The following is a 14,396-nucleotide window of genomic DNA, read 5'->3' as shown; positions in this document are numbered from 1 at the left end:
AATAAGATCCACGTGCCCCTAGTTTCAGCCAATCGTGGCGTTTCGAGTCAGTGGGTGAAGAAATGAACCAATAGTATTGCGAGTCGTGGAGTAACAGCTCCGGATGCAACCCGCTCTAGTTTGTCACCTACGGATCAGCTGTGCTAGTGTCGTCTGATAGAGAGCCAGGAGCCTGTTGTTAGTGCTTTCCAAGGTAAGTTCTCTCTTTTATATTTATTTAACGCTTATTTGAGCTTAGAATTAGCATACAGTTCAGAACTGTGTTTCAAGTAGTTTTCACAGTCTCTGTGTGCTTGTTTTTCTGCCACTTCCGCTGATTTAAACTGCCGTACCAATTGCTTTAAATACAATGTAAACGGTTGGATCATTCTGTGGCTGATTCAACCATCTCACTAGAATAAATACATTTGTAGATCATGTCCCTTGCTAAAAGGGGGTTTTATTTCAAAAAGTAAAAGAAAAGCCTATGTAGCACAGCACATTTTACAGATTTACCATGCCTTGCTTCCTTTCTACAGTACAGGTTAAAACATGCTTACATGGTTATACTTTTGTCAACTTTACATTGTAATTTGCTTGTGTCAGTAACAAACTGTCAACTAACTGTCAAACCTCTCTCTCTTTCCTGGGCAGGGAGGCAAGAGCTAACCACCAATATGGCCACAGCACAGTCAGTCTTAATGTTAGCGGTATGTATTCTCATGATAACTGAGTTTATACTGGCACAGAGGGACTTCTATGACATCCTAGGTGTGCCAAAAGATGCCTCCGAGCGCCAGGTCAAAAAGGCCTTCCATAAGCTAGCCATGAAGTACCATCCTGACCGAAACAAGAGTCCTGACGCAGAGGCAAGGTTCAGGGAAATAGCTGAGGGTGAGTCCTGTCAACTTCTGCGTTGGGTAGATGGGCACTTCCTTGTCTGTTACATTAGGGCTTGTTACGTCAAGTCCACATCAAATGTATTGGACGGAGTGTTAATCATTCATCCTGTAATAGTATTAATACTATCGGAAACATTTCAACAAGTAATGGATGTTTTTCCAATCTTTAATATTGTCAGTGCAATAGACATTTTCAGGTGAACAAGGAGAGCAGTCGTTGATAATATCAATTAAAAAATGTATCTGGTTTAATTACAAATTTGCAAACAGGGATAACAATATCCAGCACAGGAGCAGAGAATGTCTAACTGGCCTTCACCGAGAAGGCCCAATGGCCTGATCAGCAACACGAAATGTACTGTTAACACCAGCCGAGAAGCTTGTAGGAAGTCAGCTACTACAGAATCACAGTGTTCACAGACAATACAATAATAATCAGTGTGTCCTCAGTCCTTGTAACTCCAGTCTGGCGTCAATCACTATCAACAGATATGAGTTTAATCCATAACAGTCAGCATCGAGTCTAGGGACCATCAACCCGAGTGTCACAAACAGAACACTGGAAATCATGTGTAATACAGAAAGGAAAAACACGTAAATATGCTTAACATTGAAAAAAAAAAATGAATATGAACTTTATTGATCTTAATATTCCCATTACAGTCAGTTATAAAGTTTTAAATGTTAAAGCATTTGTTGTTTTTCTGATGTCTGTGGACTCCAAGAGACTCATGTTTCCTTTCCTTTGCCAGCGTACGAGACGTTATCAGACAATAAGAGGAGACGGGAGTATGACCAGTTTGGACATGGCCCCTCTGCCGGTGAGCCAGGCACAGGAGGTGGGAGGAGTGGACAGCACTTCCACCAGAACTTTAACTTCAACTTTGATGATCTGTTCAGAGACTCTGACCTGTTCGGTCATAACCAGCACTCCCATCATGCCCATCACGAGAGGGCCTTCAACAGCCACTTCCAGGCCCATCAGGAGACCCAGAACGGGCACAAGAGACACTTCCAGGGCTCCTTTGGTGGCGAACTCTTTGATGACGTGTTTGAGGACATGGAGAAGATGTTCTCGTTTAACGGACACACGGGCGGGGCGGACAGCCGGTTCCAGGGCTCAGCAAAACATCACTGCAGGACAGTGACACAGCGCAGAGGAAACATGGTCACCACATACACAGAGTGTTCATGATTTATTATCACCAGAAACACGTCCCACTACTCACTGGGTATGAGTTTAGCTATTGTGGTTATTTTGGAATTACTGTTAATTTAACACTTTGTGGAACATGATTTTGGGTGGTTTTGGAAAGAAAAAAAGTGCTATAAATATGTTGATGCCCATGGGCCATAAAACAAACTGTTCTCAAGCAATACCTTTCACTCATTTTGGATATAATTAAATTGGGCCTATGTATTAGGTTCTCACTTATGGATAACATTGCATGTTACAATGCCTCCATTTGGATTTCAATTTACTTTGTTTACATCGTGCTAAGCACCGACGCTCCCATTTCTCAGGTTCTCTATTGGCTTCCATCTTTGTTTGAGAGTAGCAATTGTATTGAGTTGGGGGGAAAAAATAAGCATTTTATATCATGCGTCCTTTTTATTTTCCTTCTGGAGCATTAAAATTGCTATGCAAAACCAAAGTAATTCTCTCTTTCAGAAAGAGTTCTTCCAATATCATGACAAATTCAGTGTTATAGCACATTTCTATTGCTTATGCCTTGTAATTTTAGAGCTGTTGCATTTGATTGTGGACTTATTATGGCATTCCCCCCCCATTGTGTTAAGTTGCTGTCACTTACTTCAAGGCCCATGTTATACCTTTCCCAGTTATAAATAGAGCACATGAGTTGAATCTCATCGAAGTTAGAGAACCTAGCTATATACATGTATTTAACATGGTTATACACCATTATCAACTGTTACCTCTTGTTTTTTTTTCTGCAAAGTGTGCCTCTTCTGCCATTTTATTATGTGCAATATTTGCAGTCGGCGCCTTTGTTCTCTGTTCTGTTGTCTCTTACCTCGACTTTGCTGCCTGATTTGTCATTTTGTGTGAAACCAATGTTCAGTTATTGACTGCTGTCTGCACTTTGTTGATCCTTAGGATCTATTTTTAAATATTGAAAGGATGAGGAGTAGTACTTGTTTGGAAATAAAAATATATTTACTCCAACGTCCCTGCAGACTGAAATGTATTTCTACAATTCCTATCATGTTCTATTACATTTTAGTCATTTAGCAGACACTCTTATCCACAGTAGTGAATGCATACACTTCATACATTTTTTTTCTCTGTACTGGTCCCCCGTGGGAATCGAACCTACAACCCTGGCGTTGCAAACACCATGTTCTACCAACTGAGCCACACGGGTTCATGGATTTAGATTACTGTAGTATCTTCTAAATGTGTGTCTATTCTATTCATGCTCTGACATTTGATCAATTCATGTAAATCTCAGAATAGGTTCACAAATCACTATTTTCATCTGCAACTATAATGTAGCTACTATTTTAGCCTAGCGGTTTGAGAGGCGAGCAAGCAACCGGAGGGTTGCCAGTCCTGGGTCTGACGGGAGCTGGTAACTGGATTGTTGATGGTATCAAATCATAGATGCTATTGCCTGCCGTTGTGCCCTTGAGCAAGACACTTAAACCCCCACAACAGCTCCCCGGCTACCCCGGTGTGTCTTTTGGAGGGGTTGGGTTAAAAGAAGATGTCACATTACCGTTGGAGCTTGTGTGCAATTGACCAGTTAAGTGATCTTACACATCTATGGAAAAACTACATTACAATATGTTTTTGAGCAGCAGTCTTATTTTGGGAAATGCAGTCCTATTTGGAAAATTCAAGCAGCGTTTGAGAGCGTTTGGCATCTGGAAGACTACAAGTCCCAACGATACACAACGCAGTCGTAGACTGGTGGGAATGGCTTATTTCAATGGTGTCTATAATGGGACATTGCATGACTTTTAACAGAGCTGGTAGATAGCTGTTCCATTAGTTTATCTCTCTAGAAAGGTGTCAATTTAGCTTGAACATGGAGGCCCTAATCCCCTTATAAACAAGCTTCAAGATATCTTCAATACGGTGGGAGCAGACATAATACAGCTGCCCCAGATAGCAGTCGTTGGAACCCAGGTAAAACCCTTCCCCTCGTAGCTGTCAAAATAGGGCAATGCTGCTAAGCTCTTCACATGACACTGAAAGATAGCTACATACATTGTTGTCTATGCAGCTATTTTGTGTTCGAGGTTTTCATTATGTTCGGCAAAACATCAGGATTGCTGAAAATGAGCCATTGAACTTGAGTGAGCGTGGTGCAGTTAAAAATACACCTCTTTCTGTCTCTGTTTGTGCATGAGCCAGTTGTGTGGCTATTATTGGTGTGCATGTGTTGGTAGACAGCTGGCATGTTCCATTTGACCCGGGCAAAGCCTGCTTTTTGGCAGCAGCAATTATGAAGAACTCTCTGTCAGTAACTGTGGGACAACCTTATGTGCCATATTATTTGGTAACACTGCTGTTCTCAGATCTGTCCTTATGTGAAAGCTGTTAACCCAAGTCCATGATGTGACATACTGTGATGCCTGTCTCCAGAGCAGTGGGAAGAGCTCTGTGTTGGAGAGCCTGGTTGGCAAGGACATGCTGCCCAGTGGGACAGGTGTAGTGACCCGCCGGCCACTCATCCTACAGCTAGTCCACGTGGATCCTGGAGATGGTAGGAAAATGATAGATGAGAATGGTATGTAGGCCTACCTGGGATGGAATGCCACCATATGTGACCACACTGACCACTAACTGTGTGTGGTGTGTGGTGTGTGTGATTCCTCATTTGGCTCTTTGGGTATTTTCAGACCACTTTGTGTCATTGTTTCTGACCTGCCACTCATGTTGTTATTTCTGACTCAGCGTTTTGCACCCCTTCACTCCAATTGTACCAGCCTATTTCATACTTCAGCAAGTCGTGAAAATCAGAAGATCACACGCTTGCCACTGTATCAGGTTAAACCCAGAGAGCTGTTTTTGAAAAAAACACAGTTTTGAAAATAGGAGCTGAAACTTTCTCTATCTCTTTGACTGCAGACCCCACAATGTGGACAAACAGTCAGCTACGCAAAGGTCTTGTCTGTTGGGTTTTTGTGTTTTCCTATACATGCCTCCTTTGACAGTTATTAGGGACCTGTAGACCAGACCGTCCACACCTGAACAAGAAGTCTATCCAGGGTTATTCCTTAAATGATTGTGATCATAGAGATCTTATTAATATAGTATTCTAATCATATGACTGTAATCCTGCGTGGCTCAGTTGGTAGAGCATTGCACTTGCAAAGCCAAGAGTTGTGGGTTTGATTCCCACTGGGGCCACCCATATGTTAAATGTGTACACCACATGACTGTAAGTTGCTATGGATAGAAAATTCTGCTAAATGGCATGTATGATACATTATTGATACATATTCCATTACCTTATTTTGGTTAGGTGAAAATGTATATCTAAACCGTGTGTTATTGTATTCCACAGGCGTGGAAGGAGGTGAATGGGGCAAATTCTTACACATCAAAAACAAGGTATGACTTATCTCAAACATTTATACTTGTTGCTACTTATGATATTCTGTTTTCTGTGTTGTTGATTGAAGAACATATACATTAACAAAGCTGGTCTTTTCAGATGTACACAGACTTCAGTGAAATCAGGCAGGAAGTCGAAAATGAAACGGAAAGAATTTCAGGTACTAACAAGGTAAGACAATCACAGTGTAATTATTTAGGACTTAATAAATTGATCTCCTTCACATCATACATTCCTAACAATTTCAACAAAGCTAGTCATTGTTTGTCCTATAGGGGATCAGTGATGAGACAAATGTAGTCATTGTTTGTCATTGTATTTCCTATAGTGGATATGGCCTTCCCTGTAGCTCAGTTGGTAGAGCATGGTGTTTGCAATGCCAGGGTTGTGGGTTCGATTCCCACGGGGGGCCAGCACAGAAAAAAAAATGTATGCATTCACTACTGTAAGTCGCTCTGGATAAGAGTGTCTGCTAAATGACTAAAATGTAAAATGGATCAGCAATGAGACAAAGCTAGTCATTGTTTGTCATTGTATTTCCTATAGGGGATCAGTGATGAGCCTTGAAGATTTTCTCTCCTAATGTGGTGAACCTCACTCTGGTGGATCTACCCGGCATCACCAAGGTAACAGTGACTAGAGATGGAGATTAACTATACACTAGGAGAAGCTAGAAGCCTAGCAGACATGCAGGGCAACTGAAACCTTGGCTGGAGCTTGATACACTAGAAAGAATCAGTTGTCAGTTACTCCTCTGTGTTTTGTGCTCCCCCCCTTACAGGTCCCAGTGGGCGACCAGCCTAAAGACATAGAGGTGCAGATCAGAGAGCTGATCCTGAAGCACATCTCAACCCCAACTCCATCATCCTGGCTGTGACCCCTGCCAACACAGACATGGCCACCTCAGAGGCCCTCAAAGTGGCCCGTGAGGTTGATCCCGACGGTCAGTACTGGGTTTGAGTTTTTTTCCGCTTATTTAGTTGATGGTGACAGTTTGGATGTCAGGGTTTTTCCTGCTTTGACCCTCATTTCAGTTTTCACATCAATGTAAAAGGGCTATAATGCTCATTTTCATCCACAGTATTTGGGCAGCCACTTATGTCTCTCTGCGACTGGTAAAAGTGTATGTTGTGTACAGTATGTTGTGTTGGACTCATTTCTCTAGTCTTTTGTTGTGTACAGGCAGGAGGACACTGGCGGCGGTGACCAAGCTGGACTTGATGGACACTGGTACTGATGCTATGGACGTCCTAATGGGCCGGGTCATCCCTGTCAAACTGGGCCTCATCGGAGTGGTCAACAGGTCTGGCGTTATACTCTACTGTAGCGCATTACACTCACTCCCAATAATAGCCTCTACTCTATCTTACATAAAATGAACATCCGCTGAAATCTGTCTTGTGTTATTGTGAAGCCGACATGTCTCTGTTTCATGCAGGAGTCAGTTGGACATCAACAATAAGAAGTCAGTGAGCGATGCCATCCGAGATAAACATGCTTTCCTGCAGAAGAAGTATCCCTCTCTCGCTAATCGAAATGGAACCAAATATCTGGCCAGGACTCTGAACAGGTGAGAATATTATTGTTCCCTCCATAGTGCAGTTAAGTTTTACATAAGCACATCAGCAATGGTAGTGGCAACTACAGTAGTGCCTTGTAACAACACTTGCCAGTCAAGATTCTTAGCTCTGATCAGCCAAAACGGTGGTCAGCCAAACAACCTATGAATCACAAAGTGCAACCTACTTTATCTAATGACACTTTGAGATCTCAGATATTGTGCCCATAGAATTGCAACTACTAGAATGGAATTCTGTAATAGGAATTTGAAGGTGAACAAAAGAGAAGAGCAGTCTTTACTTTTACTCAAGTATGACAATTGAGTACTTTTTCCACCACAGCAATACCCCATAATGACAAAGAAAAAACAGGTTTAGACATTGTTGCTAATTTATAAAAAAAAATGTTTTAAAAATATTACATTTACATACGTATTCATATTGCATTGTTGAAGTACCTTTGGCAGCAATTACAGCCTTGAGTATTCTTAGGTATGACACTACAAGCTTGGCACACCTGTATTTGTGAAGTTTCTCCCAATCTTCTCTGCAGATCCTCTCAAGCTCTGTCAGGTTGGATGGGGTGCGTCACTGTCCAACTATTTTCAGGTCTCTCCAGAGATGTTCGACCGGGTTCTAGTCCGGGTTCTGGCTGGGCCAGTGAAGGACATTATAGACTTGTCCTGAAGCCATTCCTGCATTGTCTTGGCTGTGTGCTTAGGGTTGTTGTCCTGTTGGAAGGTGAACCTTCGCCCCAGTCTGAGTTTCGGAGTGCTCTGGAGCAGGTTTTCATCAAGGATCTCTCTACTTTGCTCCGTTCATCTTTCCCTCGATCCTGACTAGTCTCCCAGTCCCTGCTGCTGAAAGACATCCCCAAAGCTTGATGCTTCCACCACCATGTTTCACTGTAGGGATGGTGCCAGGCATCCTCCAGACTTGATGCTTGGCATTCAGGCCAAAGAGTTCAATCTTGGTTTCATCAGACCATAAAATCTTGTTTCTCATGGTCTTGGTCTCTAGTTGCCTTTTGGCAAACTCCAAGCAGGCTGTCATGTGCCTTTGGCTGAGGAGTGGCTTCTGTCTGGCCACTCTACCATAAAGGCCTGATTGGTGGAGTGCAGCAGAGATGGGAGAACCTTTTCATAAGGACAACCATCTCCACAGAGGAACTCTGTTCTTGTTCACCTCCGGGTTCTTGTTCACCTCCCTGACCAAGGCACTTCTCCCCTTATTGCTCAGTTTAGTGGTTCCAAAATTCTTCCATTGGAGATTGATGGAGGCCACTGTGTTCTTGGGGGCCTTCAATGCTGCAGACATTTTTTGGTACCCTTCTCCAGATCTGTGCCTCAACACAATCCTGTCTTTGAGCTCTACGGACAATTCCTTTGACCTCATTGCTTGGTTTTTGCTCTGACATGCACTGTCAACTGTGGGACCTTATACAGTATAGACAGGTATGTGCCTTTCCAAATCATGTCCAATCAATTTAATTTACCACAGGTGGATTCCAATCAAGTTTGAGAAACATCTCAAGGATGATCAATGGAAACAGGATGCGCCTGAGCTCAATTTTGAGTCTCATAGCAAAGGGTCTGAATACTTATGTAAATAAGGTATTTCTTTATTTAAAAAATATATAATTAGCAAAAACATATAACCTGTTTTTGCTTTGTCAATATGGGGTATTGTGTGTAGATTTATGGGGGGAAAAAACGGTGTAATCCATTTTAGAATAGGGCTGTACGTAACATAACAAAATGTGGAAAAAGTCAAGGGGTCTGAATACTTTCTGAATGCACTGTATATCCTAATCAGCTGACAACTGTTCTGTAAACACCAGCCAAGAGGCTTGTAGGAAGTCAAAACAAAAGGCCAGTGACTTTGCCAGCTACTACAGAATCACAGTGTTCACAGCCAATACAATGATAATCAGTGTGTTCTTGTACCTTGTAACGGCTGTCGGGAGAGAGAGTAGACCAAGGCGCAGCGGAGTTAGTGTTCATCATGATTTTAATTAACGTAAGAACACTATACAAAACTGAACAAAAACACGACAGCAAAACAGTCCTGTTAGGAAATAATCTAACAGAAACAATTACCCACAAAACCCCAACGGAAAAACAGGCACTTATGTGTGACTCCCAATCAGCAACAACCAACAACAGCTGTGCCTGATTGGAAGCCACACGGCCAAAATCAATGAAACAGACAACATAGAAAATGAGCATAGAACGCCCACCCAATGTAACACCCTGGCCTAACCAAAATAAAGAACAAAAACCCCTCTCTATGGCCAGGGCGTTACATACCTCCAGTCTGGCGTCAATCACTCAGCAGATAGTTTAATCCATAACATACCGCATCGAGTCTAGTGACCTTCAACCCGAGTGTCACAAACAGAACACTGAAAATCATGTGTAATACAGAAAGGTAAATGTCACACTTAACTGAACATGAACTTTATTCATTTGAAATATTCTCACTACAGTTACCTACTGTATCTAATGAAACTTCAAGGTCTCAGATACTGTGCCCATAGAATTAGAACTACTAGATTGGAATTCCCATTCAAGTCACATTCAAATCAATGTTCTGTAAGTTCTATGATTCTAATTCTCCTGACCCTGCTAGGTTACTGATGCACCACATCAGAGACTGTCTACCGGAGCTGAAGACGTGTATTAACGTGCTGGCGGCCCAGTACCAGTCTCTGTTCAGCAGCTACGGCCAGCCCGTGGAGGACCAGAATGCCACCCTGCTGCAGCTCATCACCAAGTTCGCTGCGGAGTACTGCCACACCATCGAGGGCACGGCCAAGCACATTGAGACGGCCGAGCTGTGAGTAGTAGTACCCTCTCTATTCCACAAGGAGGCGCCGATGTGTGGGCAAAATGCCTGTGAAAACCCAGAGATGCACTTCATGTAGTATTACCTGTATTATGAAATGCTTGAGACGAGTAGCATTGAGATTTGAATGTTGGCACTATTCCTTTGATTCATAGTAGTACATCATGTCAACTTCATCTTTTTTTCAGATGCCGTGGTGCCAGAATGTGTTACATATTTCACGTGGCTTTTAGGCGAACTTTAGAGTCAGTGGATGCCCTAGGAGGACTCAACACCATAGATATCCTGACTGCCATCAGGAACGCCACTGTGAGTAGAAGTACTGAGAGGTTCTTCTTCTCTCCTTCTAACAACAGTATTGACTAAAGAGTGGGCATACCTTCGAACTGAGGAACGGATAAATAATCATCTGTCTTTCTCTTAATGCTACTTTGTCTGAACAACACACGGTACATGTCTGTCTCTAGTCTCTAATTTCTCTCGCTCTCTCCCTCTTTCCTTCTCTCTCTAGGGCCCTCGTCCGTCTCTGTTTGTGCCTGAGGTGTCGTTTGAGCTGCTGGTGAAGAAGCAGATGAAGAGACTGGAGGAGCCCAGCCTGCGCTGTTTAGAGCTGGTCCATGAGGAGATGCAGAGGATCATCCAGCACTGCAGCAACTACAGCACGCAGGTAGACACTGCGCACACACACACACACACACACACACACACACACACACGTGTGTGTTTTCCATAGGAGTTGTTGAGATTTCCAAAGCTCCATGATGCCATAGTAGAAGTGGTCACCTCTCTGCTCAGGAAAAGGCTGCCTATCATCCATGAGATGGTAAATTCAGGTTCAAACGGTGTAATCTGCACGTGGACTATTTGTATGCCAACTGCATCAGGTTATTGTATCACATCACATACAACTCTCCTGTTCCAGGTGCATAATCTGGTGGCCATAGAGCTGGCCTACATCAACACCAAACACCCTGACTTTGCTGATGCCTGTGGGGTCATCAACAACAACATAGAGTTGGCAGGTCATTACCGTTTCTGTTGACCTGAATTCTGTAGGATAATAGTTGTGATGTAAAAATAACATGATAATATATGTCATTTAGCAGACGCTTTAAGCCCAAGCGACTTACAGTCATGCGCGCGTACATTTTACATATGGATGGTACCAGGAATCAACTGAGCAACAGAGGACATTGTGTGCTGTAAAAGGGATGCAACTTTCCTCCGTGCCGTCTGTGTCCTGTAGGAGTCGAGGAGAAACCGAATGAGAGAGCTGCCCACTGCAGTCCCCAGGGATAAGGTAACTAACTAACCGCCGTACTGTGAATCTCTTCTATAATACTCTAAACAAAATGGCTCCCAAGCTCAATTTCTCCAGCTCTCTTTAATCTCAATATAATAATACCAATTGTCCCTGGCATTTTCTTCTTTACCTCTCCTGACGTCACAAGTCCCTTCTCCATTCCTCCTCTCTTCTCTTCCTCTTAGTCAGTAGTTAATGGTCCAGTCGGCCAGCCTCCCATTCCTACCGAGCCCCCCTGCCCCTGTGGACGCGGAGGGTGCCAAGGTGGGGCATGAGATGGGCATGCTCCGTGCTTCCTGCTGTGTGTACTCAGTCTGCTCCAGCCCTCATGCCCTCTCTTAACAATGTCCTCTCTGCCTTCTCCCTCTCTGTGCGTTTGAGTCTGGCTCTGAATTAAATAGATTGGTTTGCATTGTAATTCTGCAAAGCACCTTGAGGCACAAGTTGCTGTAAAAAAATGGCTTTACATCTGATTGTTTGTGTTGTGTGTAACCTCAGGTTCCCGGAGCAGGGCCCCAGGGGAACCAGGAGAGGACAGGGAACTGGAGAGGCATGCTAAAGAAAGGGGATGAGAGGGCCCCCAGCTCTGGCCCCTCCAGTCCTCCTAAGGGCCTTGCTGTCAACCTGCTGGATGTGGTGAGCGAATAATAAAGTTATTCAATTTCAAAATGCTGTGTGGTGCTCTTCAGGGATTGGCTGATGCTGTTGCCCCTCCCGCATCCTGTTCCCGTTGCCAGGAAGTTGTCTTCTCTGGAGCAGCGTGACTGTGAGTTCATCGAGAAACTCATCAAGTCCTACTTTCTCATCGTCCGGAAAAACATCCAAGACAGGTGCTTTCTGACACTGTCCCTCTCTCTTTGGGAAAGAGGATACCTAGTCAGTTGCACAACTGAATGCATTGAACCGAAATGTGTCTTACGCATTTAACCCAACCCCTCTAAATCAGAGAGGGGGCTGCCTTAATCGACATCCACAGTACCCTCCTCACTGAATCTGAGGACATGCCCCAGAGACGCAAGGAGGCTGCAGACATGCGAGAGGTTGGTACCTTAACCACGAACAGAGAGGATTGACACACACCCACCATTGGTACAGGAAGTAGATAAAAAAAGCAACCACTAAAGGTAGAACTATTCACAACAAGCTTCATAGTCAAGTGTATCTCATTGTGTGTCCACAGGCTCTGCAGAAGGCCAGTCAGGTCATTGCTGAGATCAGAGAGACTCATCTATGGTAAGGAGGAGAACTCCACTGAAGTCAATCTGTAATCTACTCATCATGTCTGGAAGACTTGGGATTTGCCAATATGAAGATGCACTGTTCATGGAAGTGTGTTGATACATGGTACTGGCTCACAGCTATGTTAAGGCTAAATACATATCATCGCTCACCTGTGTAAGAAACCGATACCTCATTAAGACATATCTGTACTGTGTAGTTAAAACCAAGAATGTTTGAAGGCCAAACTTGTCCTCTCTTCAGCTGTCTGAGTGTAACACAACAGGGAGGGATTGATGGATTGTTCTTTCTGGAGCCTAAATCAAAGCTGAAACTCAAACCTCAGTTTCAAACCCTGGCCTTCGAGTTGTGTAAATATTCTCCAGTTCCTGTAAATTTGATACTGCCGTCCCACTTTGTTTATGAAAATGTATGAAACTCCAAAATATACTGTAACCCTAAAGATCTTTATTTATTAAATGTTTTTAAGTTCTAATGTCAAAAGCACTGGTGCCGCTTACTATGTCATTTTAATGTCTACAATGTGCAGGCAATATGTGGTGCATCCCTTATGGAAAAAAACAGGAATTTCACTTTTTTTTTGTTATCTGAAGTTAATGTGATAACATGTGACAACCTATGAAGCAACGTTATCACATGAAACTACACGTGACCACGTGACAACATGTGACATGATCTCATGTAACATAAATGTGACAACATGGGGATGAAAAATGTTAACGTGATACCGTGAACATTTTAGCATGCGAAAACCCAAGTGTCAAATGTCATTGAGAATATTTTTGCTTTAAAAGGCATAATTGACATTCAAATGAAACAGTTCCGGTTTGCTCCAGAGATTTTTTTACAGCTAAGTGAAGGTGTTAACATTAAAGGACAGTACGCTGATTACTTGGGAAATCAACCTCACTTGGGATTTGAACTCACAACTTCTTGGTTGATAATTACCTGAAGTTTGTGCTGCACCACCAGGTCTGTGGACCTATGGGAGATTGACTATGCATACACTGAGTATACCAAACATTCGGAACGCCTTCCTAATATTGAGTTGCAGCCCCCCCTTTTGCCCTCAGAACAGCCTCAATTCATCGGGGAATGGACTCCACAAGGTGTCGAAAGCGTTCCACAGGGATGCTGGCCCATGTTGACTCCAATGCTTCCCACAGTTGTGTCAAGTTGGCTGGATGTCCTTTGGGTGGTGAACCATTCTTTATACACACAGGTGTGGAACCCAGCAGGGTTGCAGTTCTTGACACAAACCGGTGCACCTGGCACATTCTACCATACCCTGTTCAAAGGCACTTAAATCTTTTGTCTTGCCCATTCACCCTCTGAATGGCACACATACACAATCCATGTCTCAATTGTCCCAAGGCTTAAAATCCTTTTTTAACCTGTCTCCTCCCCTTCATATACACTGATTTGAAGTGTATTTAACAAGAGACATCATTAAGGGATCATAACATTCACCTGATCAGTCTATGTCATGGAAAGAGCAGGTGTTCTTAATGTTTTGTATACTCAGTGTATATTGGCACGAAAAATGTGTTGCACTTTGCCTATTTATCGAACAACTTGATGGTGTTATTTCTAATAAAATGACAGTGCTGCTGTTTTCTGATTTTAATTACTGTAAAAAACAAATTGTTGTGTAATTTTGTACCGCGACCACACTTGGGAACTGAAATGTCCTGCTTCACCACTATGTCTATGAGTCTGAAAGAGCCATGGTGACCGTTTTATTGGCAAGAATACATTTCTGGATTTTGCTAAAAGTTGCCCAGAATAAAGTCATTAACTGTCCAATTACCACAGCCAACATAACAGCAATGTAAATCGTGCAGTGCTCAAGGACATTTGATATATGTGGTCCCGTGTGGCTCAGTTGGTAGAGCATGGTGTTTGCAACGCCAGGGTTGTGGGTTCAATCCCCACGGGGGACCAGTACGAAAAAAATACTAAAAAAAAAATGTATGAA

At 43.1% G+C, this 14,396-nt stretch overlaps 1 protein-coding gene and 1 pseudogene across 1 annotated transcript; both read left to right on the top strand.

Moving 5' to 3' along the window:
- The first annotated feature begins 105 nt into the window (after positions 1 to 105).
- LOC115180167 (dnaJ homolog subfamily B member 9) lies at positions 106 to 3,073 on the top strand. The gene is made up of 3 exons (XM_029742048.1): positions 106 to 193; positions 634 to 873; positions 1,634 to 3,073. Exons 2-3 carry the CDS (start codon positions 657 to 659, stop codon positions 2,074 to 2,076), a joined length of 660 nt encoding a protein of 219 aa, XP_029597908.1. The 5' UTR covers positions 106 to 193; positions 634 to 656; the 3' UTR covers positions 2,077 to 3,073.
- An 861-nt stretch (positions 3,074 to 3,934) lies between these two features.
- LOC115180181 (dynamin-1-like protein) lies at positions 3,935 to 12,092 on the top strand (annotated as a pseudogene).
- The last annotated feature ends 2,304 nt before the right edge of the window (positions 12,093 to 14,396 follow it).

Source organism: Salmo trutta, chromosome 40 (genome assembly GCF_901001165.1).
Source record: "Salmo trutta chromosome 40, fSalTru1.1, whole genome shotgun sequence".
Classification (NCBI taxonomy): Eukaryota; Metazoa; Chordata; class Actinopteri; order Salmoniformes; family Salmonidae; genus Salmo; species Salmo trutta.
Note: the sequence above shows the minus strand (reverse complement) of the source record. Positions and strands in the feature narration are given on the sequence as shown.